General features: G+C 44.4%; 1 protein-coding gene across 9 annotated transcripts; it reads left to right on the top strand.

The window, feature by feature from the left end:
* Positions 1-1,558: 1,558 nt before the first annotated feature.
* On the top strand, positions 1,559-10,604 carry LOC117640101 (gastrula zinc finger protein XlCGF8.2DB-like). Of its 9 annotated transcripts, XR_004587397.1 has the most exons (5): positions 2,550-2,676; positions 5,845-6,000; positions 9,482-9,559; positions 9,914-10,018; positions 10,569-10,604. XR_004587397.1 is itself a non-coding variant. In XM_034376343.1 (4 exons), the coding sequence occupies exons 2-4, from the start codon at positions 2,436-2,438 to the stop codon at positions 8,187-8,189; spliced, it is 1,407 nt and encodes a 468-aa protein (XP_034232234.1). In that variant the 5' UTR covers positions 1,559-1,854; positions 2,417-2,435; the 3' UTR covers positions 8,190-8,565. The 9 variants fall into 9 exon arrangements, 8 of the variants coding, with proteins under 8 accessions (XP_034232234.1, XP_034232233.1, XP_034232236.1 ...); XM_034376343.1 differs by lacking the exons at positions 9,482-9,559; positions 9,914-10,018; positions 10,569-10,604 and adding exons at positions 1,559-1,854; positions 7,094-8,565 and having other exon boundaries at positions 2,417-2,590; XM_034376342.1 differs by lacking the exons at positions 9,482-9,559; positions 9,914-10,018; positions 10,569-10,604 and adding exons at positions 1,923-2,038; positions 7,094-8,565 and having other exon boundaries at positions 2,417-2,590.
* The last annotated feature ends 921 nt before the right edge of the window (positions 10,605-11,525 follow it).

The raw sequence follows: 11,525 nt of genomic DNA, 5'->3' as shown, positions 1-11,525 counted from the left end.
TGTTACTATGTGTGGTCAACATACTTCGTAAGGTCTTCAGCGTGTGGGCGATTGAGCCGAGCTGGAGTATGACGGTCACAGAAAACAGGGACCGAGCAAGCCATGTGAACGGAAGTTGTGTCGTCCGAAACGACCTCTGCATTTCGAATAGGGAATTCCTGAAATGAGCTGGGACGGAAGTCGAGAAGAAATCAAGAAGATTAAAGGGGGTGGGGGGTAAAGTGAAGAAAATCGATTTTTCGGTTTTTGCTTTTTTTCGACTCTTTGGGCTTTGGTACAACCAAACCTGACCATATTTCGTCCTACAGCACCGTCGAATCGGCATAGGGAGCTTTTAATAATTCGTATAATCACTGTGAGGTTAGGTTAGGTCCTTCAACTTTAAACCAGTTTTTTTTCGGTAACTTTTTTTTGGACCTTGCGCGCAGGATATCTCGGAGACCGTAAGAGGTAGAATGTTGTGCGATAGCTTAAAATGATCATTGTTCAAATAGCTAGAAGACAAGGGAGAGTTTTTGTCAAAAATGTGTCTCAATCTTTAGTAAAAGGTCAATGAATGTCCAAAAGCGGCATAAAAACAGTCATGATTCTAGTTTTCAAGATTAAGACCAAAAGAAAACATCTCTGAGAATGAAAAAGTCACCACTATCGCCCTTTTATTGGGTAACGCACGCACCGTTGCCCAAACTTGGGTGACGAGCTCGCGGTGACCAAATTTTGGGCAGTCATAAAATCGTCGCCCAAATCTGGGTAACGCCGTCGGCGACGCCGTAAGGTCCCCGATGACGCTCTTCCGGGGCCACCACGATGACCCAATGCGGCGTTGAGGCCTCCGGTCATCGTGGTGGCTCCGGAAGGACGCCATCGGGAACCTTACGGCGTCGCCGACGGCGTTACCCAAATTTGGGCGACCAAACGCCTGTTACCAAATTTCGGGTGATGAATTTTTCGTCACCAAAATTTGGGCAACGAAGTTGCATCACCCATTTAAAGGGTGATGGTGGTGACCAATTCATTCTCAGTGATGTTTTTGAAATCCGGCTCCCTTGTCTTCTTCATTTTGACCATAAAAAGATGTTGCAACTTCGTCAGATATTTTAGGACAACATTTGGATTTGAAATCCTGCGCGCAAGGATTAAAACCCAAATATGGACCAAATCTAAAATGTTTGCGAAAATTCAAAGAAGTGCCACCAGACGCGCAACCAAAGAAGGTAAAATGGTAAAAAGGCATGGAGAATCCAATGGTGATGTCCATTTTCATGTGAAGGAGACCAATATGTAAGAAAAGACGGCTGAAAAAAAAAAGAAAAAAAAATTCGAAATTGTACTTTACACCTCCCTTCAGCAATGCGAAATCGAAGAGAAAGAGCATCTGCGTCGTCGTTCTGCCGCTTCCGCAAAGCTCCATTCTTACAAAAGACCGGCTATTGTTCTTGATTTTTTCGTGACTTTCGTCCCAGCGCTCTATTGCGTAGATTTCATTAGTGTACTCGTGCTCCTTACCGGTCGACGAGAAAAACAATCCGCCCTCAAACCGAAGTAAGAATCACGAGAGCAGTCCACCGAAGGTTTAGCACATGCGCCGCTGTCCAAGCGGCTTTGCTTCGCTTGCATCTGCTGCCTGTGTGTCCATCAATAGTTCCATTCCGTCTTACTTCTCTTTGAGGAATCACTCTCCTCCCTGTAAGGAATCCCAGTGTGACGAGCACCAACCAGCGCAGGAGCGTCAAGGCACCAACGGCCGTCACTTAATACCACGGAAGGAGGACCGGAACCATCGAGGAGGAACCCTCGAACACACGACGCGCCCGTCGGAAGGTGCCTTTCTTTGACCACTAATTTCTCAGCGAGGTTAGTGCGACTTCAGAGACATAAGTCCCCTGTAATGTGATGTTCAACACCCGCAGGATGGTGTTTCAGAGAAGGTCTTGCCCGCAAGTCAGGAGATCTTGGCTGGAAATTCATTTACATCGAGCTAATTCGGAGGCGTAACGGGCCTCTCTGGTGTACAACAACCAGGTCAATTTTAGGCAATGTCAGTGCTATATCACGTACAGATACCATGTTTTTCTGTTAGTGCAGTTCCTGGTTTCCGCTTTATGCATTCTCTCAATTACCCTAGTTTCGCACGTTGAAGCGTGGGTGGTGTATGCCTCTCTTGGCGTAACGCGATGTTTTAGCCTTAAGTTGTTCTTAACGAATAACCTTGCGCGAGTCGAAGTGAAGTTGGACGATTTATTATACTACCGAGGAGTACGTCCAGACCGAAAGACAAGAACTGCAACCCGGTTTTCCAGTGTACACAACTGCTGCCTGAGGGTGCGCGTCAACAGTTTCATGGCACCTTGCTCCCGTCTCCCTTTAATTTGAAAATCAGTCGAGTATACCCTTTCTGACATTCGTGTTCTGTCAGGAATCCCGGCGTGGCAAGCATGAGCCCGAATCAACCAGCGGAGAAGCGTAAAGGGACCAACAGCCGGCACGAGACTCTACCGAAGCAGGACCGGAATCATCGAGGAGGGAACACTGGGACACACGACGCGCCCATCGGAAGCCTCGAATCTTCGACCTCAAACTTTGCAGCGAGGTTAGTACGACTTCAGAATCGTAAATTCCGAAGCATGTGATGTTCAATGCTAGCAGTCGGGCACTTCAGAGTAGGTCTTGACTTTGGTGAGTTTATTTCGATGCGAAACGGTTCCTTTGTCGTGCAATAGGGCCATTTCCAAGTATTCTTGTGCCAACATACTTCATGATACTGTTGCGCATGGCGATAAGCACATTGTCTTGTAGGTTTCCGGTATAGGCCTCCTCTTGAGCAGGGTGCGAAAACTTAACGTAACCGGTAACTTAACGGAAATTCGGAAGATACCATCATTGCCGTTATTTTAATTTTGTTAGTTAATGTTAGTAACAAATATAACATACGATTGAAACATTACCGATAAAATTATACCCACATCTAATCAGGTAGATTAACAACGGTTAATAGCTATTAACGGTTATACAGAATAACGATTATTGAAATTAACCTTAATCATTGGAGAACCATTAATAAAGTTAATTGTGGCCCATCGGTTTTTGGTTGCAGTTCATATCAATAATCGCAAAACCGTTCCGATTTAACGTTATTTTTTATATTACACGATGCGCTTCTTTTCTCCTTCCGCTGCGCTGCGCCTGGGCGTACGGCTTGATAAGTGCCGCTAGAGTCGTATAGACCCCTTTGGGGCCCCCAGAGGAGACTTTAGGACTCGAAGCGCCGAATTATCGTGGACGCGATTTCTTATAGCTCGGCGAGGATAGCCGTCTAGCCTTGCTTCGCTTGCCCGCTATGATAACGATAAAACAAATTATTGTTATTAATATGAAATGTAACCGTTAATTTTGCTACAGGATTATCGTTACTAAGGAATAACCGTTATTTTGCTAAACCAAAACGAGTTGTACTACTCAAAATGTGATCTTTTATACCGTTTAAATGTTTATCCACAGTTATTGTTACTGTGAATTAACGTTAATTCTTTTACAAATGTTTGCGGTTATTGGTTGTACCTTTAATAAATAACAAAAGCGTTATTTCCGTTATTTTGGTTAAGTTATCACACTCTGCTCTTGAGATCCCTGTGTAAGCAATTTAGAGCATGTGTGGTGAATGCCTCATCTGGCGTAACACGATGCTTCAGCCTTTACGACTAAGCGTAACATTAAGTTTGAAGACTCTTCCTTAAACCAGTGAAGTAGGTGGTAAATTTTATCGACTTCCTGTTTCTCTCGTTTTGTCTCCGGTCCAAGCTTTCTTTAAAAACAAATAAAAGAAAATTCAGAGTCCCGCTTAGATAGTCTTAAATCAAACCTGGAAATTCTCTGATAGCGCGTGTTCGTATTTTTACCTTTTAATACCTGCCTAAGCCTATATTCTTAGGAGCATGGCTGTGATATGCCTCTCTTGGCGTAACGCGATGTTTTAGCCTTACGTAGTTCCTATCGGATAACCTTAGGCAAGTCAAAGTGAAGTTCGACGGTTTATTGTATGATCACGGAGTACGTTCAGACCGGAAGACAGGAACTGCCTCAAGGCTTTCGTTCTTCCACTGTGGCTAAAAGCTACGGAAATTTTGTAAACAGCTTGTGGTAATGGACACTTCTAGCACGGCCTTAAGTGAAGAAGAAGAAGAAGAATATAGACCGGAAACAGTACAAGAAATCGGCCTTTTTCGGGGCTTTTGGCAGGCTTAAATCAAATTGTATTATAATATTTAGCTTCCTTGAATTTTTGGATTGAGAATTAACATTCGTCATCAAGAAATAAGCGTAATTTGTCAACTGTTTCTGGCTTATGTTCTTCTTGTTCTTCACTCCAGGCCCTGCTAGAAGTGTCTATTCCCCGTAGCCCCACTGTGAGAAAAAAGTACGGAAAAAGTACAGAACATGTCTGGTCAATAATTTGCCTGGACCGTCCGTACTTGCCAACTACGGAACGTTCCGTACCGAGGGGGTGTGCACTCGCGTAATAGTCGGTTCACTCTATCTGTAATAGCACGCGTAATAATACGCGTAATAGTCGCGTAATAGCCGAAATTGTCAAAATTTTATCAATTTTGGTGTGTTTTAAGCCGTTTTTAACTAAATTCCGATTAATTTGTGGCGTAACAGAGCGTAATAGCGTAATAGTCGGTACACAGGTTCAGAGAGTGCATACCCCCTCGTTCCGTACTGTTTTTCCGTACCCATTTACATGGGTTCATATGGAGCAGGTACGGAACGTTCCGTACTTTTCTCCGTACCTCCGTACTATATTTTTCTGTACCATTTCCGTACAAAAGTACGGAATTTTTTACAGTGCCCCTTGTCAGTATTCTCTGTAGGCTCTTACAGTATTTTCCTTAGGACCGCACAGTATTCTCCGCAGGACCTTACAGTGTTCTCCGTAGGACTTATACAGTCTTCCAGGCCCTACGGAGAATGCTGTAAGAGCCTACGGAGAATATTAACAAGAGGGATACGGAGAATCCTAGCAAAAAAAATCAAGAAGTAAAGAAAGCTATAAACACAAAGTGCTGTATAATATCAATCAATTGATATTAAGATGAAAGGACGAAAGGACTCGTTCTTTACTATACAAATGAAAAGTGGATTGTAAATGATCTACATCACCTCGCTTATCCGGCCCCTGTTCAATGTGTTCAGAGAGGCTCTGCTGCAAATTGTGTTTTAAATTCCGCGCACCCGCTCCGGCACCCCCGGAGCTGGCGCGCGGAATGGCCTGCCGAAGTCCAGCCGAAGCTCATTCAACACGATCTTTAACCTGATATTTCTCCGAATTTATCATTGTGCGCATGTTTTATATTAACTGAATACAGGAGTTCATGTTCGTAATGGTTAATTTAAGGGTACCATTATTGGTGAAAAGATATAAGAAGGTTGAAATGAGGTTAGTTTTGACACCGGCCCCGAAATCTCGTTTTTAACATGTTCGTTCTCTCAACATTTTCCATTGAAAGTCGAAAAACAATCTGTTTACGATTTACTGACGGACTTCTGCACTTCAAAATGATACCATTGTCTTTTCTGTACATGTTGTAAGTTCTGAGATAAATGATATCCTCCCAAAAAAAAATTTTTGAGCACAATACTCGTTCTCTTTACTGTACCACTTTTCATTTGTTTGTGTGTAAAGAACGAGTAAAAATTAACAGAATTTTCTGTACCTTTTTGCCAAAGTGGATCTATAACTGCTGCCAGTGGGTGTGCGTCAACAATTTCATGCCACCTTGCTCCCGTCTTACTTTTGTTTGAGAATTAGTTTAAGTACTCTTTTCGACATTCGTTTTCTGACAGGAATCTCGGCGTGGCGATTACCAGCGCAGGAGCGTCAAGGAACCAACAGCCGGCACGAGACTCCACCGAAGACGGATCGGAACCATCGAGGAGGGAACACTCGGACGACGCGCCCATCGGGAGCCTCGATTCTTCGACCTCAAACTTCGCAGCGAGGTTAGTACGACTTCAGTACCACAAGTTTCGTCGAATGTGACGTTCAACGCTAGCAGTAGGGCACTTCAGAGTAGGTTTGGAGCGGACACCCATTTCCAGTGAGCTTATTTCGAGTTGTAACGGTGCCTTTGCCGTTCAATAGAATAAATTTCAAGTAATTCTGGTGCCAAAATACGTTGAGATACTGTTCCGCTTGGCGATGAACACATTATCTTGAGTGCCTTTAAGACTTAGCGTAACTTCAAGTTTCAAGACTTTTCCTGACACAAGTGAAGAGTCCCGCCTAGATACCCTCGAATCAAATCCGGAAATGATCTCATAGCGCCATTTCACATTTCGTAACATTTCGAACTCGCGATGTTATCTTTTATATCCTGCCTAACCCTTTATTCTTTATGTCAGTAGGGAAATTTTACAAATTCCTGGACCAGAAGTCGACTGCTGGTCCTTAGTAAGAACTTGAACCGCTTCTGCGCATGCGCAGACGTCCCCCCTCCACTCTGAGGCAGAGTCTGCACACACGCAGGAGCGGTTTTAGTTCTCACTTCAGTACTTTGACTTCCCCGTCTAAGAATGTTTCAGACATGTTATTGATTCTACATGAACTTTTCCTCGTGGCTACTTTTAAATCTTCGTAGGATTCGTGCACGACTTATCTGCAAATCTGGTGGCTCAAAATCAGAAAGCCTAGCCTCTGTTTACTCCTCAGCTTGCCGAAAACTGGCGAGCAAATGAGGATATCGGGTCAATTTTTGACATTAAAAACAACTTGTCAATTTTCTGGCAAGCCAAGTTGCCGCCGGCTTTGCAGTGTTCTTCAAATCTCAGACGCGTTCTGAATTGGCGCTTGTAACAGCGTGTGGTCCGGCACGTCCAATGTACACCGTCCGTGACGTCGAGAGAACATTTCAGTTTTTTGCTGTAAAGCAATTTTTAGCCGTCGCAACTGTCTTCTGTTAAGCGCGAATAAAACGTTAATAGTCAAGTACCGACCATTGGATCCGCTTTTCCGTTTGACATTTCTACCCATTGCTTTTAGTTAAGATATTATCGTTTTAAAATAAATCAAAAGTTTCTTTTATTTTGTTTGCAGTGTCTTTCAACGCGCGCGACACGAAACCGAAAGCATGGCGGGGAATTCTTGGGAATGTCACGACTGCAACAAGACGTTCAGTAAAAAATCGACCCTTTCACATCATCGTCGAATCCATCAGATGGATGGGCTGTTCGAGTGCACAGTTTGCACCAAGAAGTTCACTCGAAGAGATCACCTAAATAGACATATCAGAGTACATACAGGGGAGAAGCCTTTCGAGTGCGCAGTTTGCAACAAGAAGTTCAATCAAGCTAGTAACCTTCTATCTCATCTTAGAACTCATACCTGGGAGAAGCCATTCGAGTGCACAGTCTGCAACAAGAAGTTTAGTTCCACACAAGGTCTCCGAAATCATCTTGGAAACCATACAGGGGAGAAGCTTTTCGCGTGCGCAGATTGCAACAGGAAGTTCAATCATGCTGGTAACCTTCGATCTCATCTTAGAACCCATACAGGGCAGAAGCCTTTCGAGTGCGCAGTTTGCAATAAGAAGTTCAATCATGCTGGTAACCTTCGGACTCATCTAAGAACCCATACAGGGGAGAAGCCTTTCGAGTGCACAGTTTGCAATAAAAGATTCAATGAAACTGGCTCACTCCGAAAGCATCTTCGAACCCACACTGGAGAGAAGCCGTTCGAGTGCACAGTTTGCAACAAGAAGTTCAGTGAAACTGGCTCACTCCAAATTCATCTTCGAACCCATACTGGGGAGAAGCCATTCGAGTGCACAGTTTGCAACAAGACGTTCAATCAAGCTGTTAATCTTCGATCACATCTTCGAACCCATACAGGGGAGAAGCCAGCGGAGTGCACAGTGTGCAACAAGAAGTTGAGTAGTTTACAAAGTCTCGGATCTCATCTAAATACCCACACAGGGGCGAAGCCTTTTGAGTGCTCAGTTTGCAACAAGAAGTTTAGATCTGCACCAGGTCTCCGAAGACATCTTAAAACCCATACAGGGGAGAGACCATACGAGTGCTCAGTTTGCAACAAGATGTTCGGTCAAGCTGGTCACCTTCGAAATCATCTTAGAACCCACACAGGAGAGAGGCCTTTAAGTTTAGGCAAGAAGCCACTCTCAAAACTCACCTGAAAACCCACACATCTCAGGAAAAAGAAGCGCAATGAAGCAATAGTCTTTTCGAATTGTCTCTGAACTCACAGTGGCTGTTTCATCCACAGTAAAGACAAAGAATTCAAGCTGAGAGAACTTCGAACGTGGTTGAAAAACAGAGAGGGTGACCAAAAGTGCTTTTCTCCTTATTTGTAGTGCATTAGTTTTAAGTGCCAGTGGGTTAAATGCCACACTATTTTCTTAACTGGACGTTTTTAAAATGTTCTTCAATTGAGGTATTTGTAGTGTCTTGACTTCACTTGTCACGTTTGACAAGGTGTTTTCCTTATATGGTGCCCTTTGTTTCCTTAACACTGTAAATAAAAGTATTAAAAGTGTTGCAAATGCAGTCGAAGCTAGTGTTTTATTTTCAAGACATTCTGAAAGCTTCCATTATATCCATGGAAAAAGGAAGGGTAAGGTCTTGAAACGGAACATCAACATTCTCGTCAGTTTTATGGGAGTTATGCAGTTTCTTAAGGATTTGAACACATTTCGCATTACTTACGACGTGATATATTTATTCAGTGCGCCAGAGTAAAATTTCGCTAAGATCCTGGTCAACGGACGTGGTCGTGGTCATGCACTGGAAAAACCTTGATACGATTTTAGGCCTCACATATAAAGGCAGCTTGTAAAAAGAAAGTATTTTGGGCAGTCATAAGCTTACAAAAAATTAATTTCGTCATTTAGGAACTATTTCTTCGTATAACAAAGGAAATTAGTTTGTACTATGTGTTGTCAAAATACTTCGGAAGGTCTTAAGCGTGTGGGCGATTGAGCCGAGCTGGGGTATGAGGGTCATAGAAAACAGGGACCGGGCAAGCCAATGCAGTTGTGAACGGAAATTGTGTCGTCCGAAACGACCTCAGCATTTCGAACAGGGAATTCCGGAAATGAGCTAGAACGGAAGTCAAGAAGAAATTAAGAAGAACAAAGGATACGAAATCGTACAGAAAGAGCGTGTGCGTCGTCGTTCTGCCGCTTCCGCAGAGCTACATTCTTACAGTTGTTCTTGATTTTTTCGTGCCTTTCGTCCGAAGTGCTCTATTGCGTAAATTTCACTAGTGTACTCGTGCTCCTTACCGGTCGACGCGAAAAGCAATCCGTCCTCAAACCGAAGTAAAAATCACGAGAGCGGTCCACCGAAGGTTGAGCGCATGCGCCGCTGTCCAAGCGGCTTTGCTTCGCTTGCATCTGCTGCCTGTGTGTGCATCAATAGTTTCATTCCGTCTTACTTCTCTTTGAGAAATCATTCTTCTTCCTCTTAGGAATCCCAGTGTGGCGAGCTCCAACCAGCGCAGGAGCGTCTGAGCACCAACGGCCGTCACTACACTACAAATCCAAAGGTCAGACTTCTCGCCACTCCAGAGGCAAGACATAAAAGTCTCGCCAAGATTTGGTCAGACCTGAAAGTCTCGCGAAAATTTGGTCAGACAAAAGAGTCTCGCCACAAAACGGTCATACACAAAAGTCTGACCCCAAAATGGCGAGACTTTCGTCTCTAACCGCTACCTAGAGACCGTAATGCGCGGGACGGTTACGGCCTAAAGGCCGTGGTCAGGCACAAGAGTCTCGGCATTTTGGGGTCAGACTTTTGTGTATGACCGTTTTGTGGCGAGACTTTCAGGTCTGACCAAATCTTGGCGAGACTTTAATGTCTCGCCATATTTTGGCGTGAAGTCTTTCCATCCGAATTCCAGTGTAGAGACCACGGAAGGAGGACCGGAACCATCGAGGAGGAACCCTCGGACACACGACGCGCCCGTCGGAAGCTTCCAATCTTGGACCACTCATTTCTCAGCGAGGTTAGTGCGACTTCAGAGACGTAAGTCCCGTATGATGTGATGTCCAACACCCGCAGGAGGGTGTTTTAGAGAAGGTCTGGTCCGGAAGTCAAGAGATCTTGGCCGGGAATTCATTTACAACGAGCTGATTCGGAGGCGTAACGGGCCCCTCTGGTGTACAATTAGGTCAATTTTAGGCATTTTCAGTGCTAAATCACGTACAGATACCATGTTTTTCTGTTAGTGCAGCTCTTGGTTTCCGCTTTATGTATTCTCTCAATTACCCTAGTTTCGCACGTTGAAGCATGGGGCCTCTCTTGGCGTAACGCGATGTTTTCTCCTTAAGTTGTTTCTAACGAATAACCTTGCTCGAGTCGAAGTGAAGTTAGACGATTTATTATACTACCGAGGAGTATGTCCAGACCGAAAGACAAGAACGGCAACCCGGTTTTCCTGTGTATTCAACTGCTGCCTGAGGGTGCGCGTCAACAGTTTCACGGCACCTTGCTCCCGTCTCAATTAAGTTTGAAAATTAGTCGAAGTACTCTTTCTGACATTCGTGTTCTGACAGGAATCCCGGCGTGGGGAGCACGAGCCCCAATCAACCAGCGCAGGAGCGTCGAAGGACCAACAGCCGGAACGAGACTCCACCGAAGCAGGACCGGAACCATCGAGGAGGGAACACTGGGACACACACGACGCGCCCGTCGGAAGCCTCGAATCTTCGACCCCAAACTTTGCAGCGAGGTTAGTACGACTTCAGATACTTCAATTCCGAAGCATGTGACGTTCAATGCTAGCAGTAGGGCACTTCAGAGTAGGTCTTGACTTTGGTGAGTTTATTTCGATGCGTACGGTCCCTTTGTCGTACAATAGGGTCATTTTCAAGTATTTCTTGTGCCAAAACACTTCTTGATACTGTGGCGCATGGCGATAAGCACATTGCCTTGTGAGTTTCCGGTACAGGCCTCCTCTGGAGATCCCTTTGAAAGCAATTTAGAACATGTGTGGTGATTGCCGTATCTCGCGTAACACGATGCTTCAGCCTTTAAGACTAAGTATAACATTAAGTGTGAAGACCTTTCTTTAAACCAGTGAAGTAGCTGATTTTATCGACTTCCTGTTTCTCACGTCTTGCCTCCAGTCCAAGCTCTCTTTTTAAAATAAAAAACATTCCAAAAACAGAATTTTGAGTCCCGCTTGGATAGTCTTAAATCCAACCAGGAAATTCTCTGATAGCGCGTGTTCATGTTTTGTGACATTCCGAACTCGCGATGTTACCTGCCTAAACCTATATTCTTTATGTCAATAGGGTATTTCTACGAATCTCGGAACTGGAAGTCCAGAACCGTAGTATGACCTTGAACCGATTCTGCGCGTGCGAAAACGTTCCCCCTCCACTCTGAGGCAGCGTCTTCACACAAGCAGCTGCTGTTTTAGTTCTCACTTTAGTACTTTGAGTTCCGAGTTGAGCAAAGTTTCAAATATGTTGTTGCTTTTACATGAAATTTTCCTCGTGGCTACTTTT

Source organism: Thrips palmi, unplaced genomic scaffold (genome assembly GCF_012932325.1).
Source record: "Thrips palmi isolate BJ-2018 unplaced genomic scaffold, TpBJ-2018v1 HiC_scaffold_12, whole genome shotgun sequence".
NCBI classification, from domain to species: Eukaryota; Metazoa; Arthropoda; class Insecta; order Thysanoptera; family Thripidae; genus Thrips; species Thrips palmi.
This window is presented reverse-complemented; position numbering and strand designations above follow the sequence as displayed.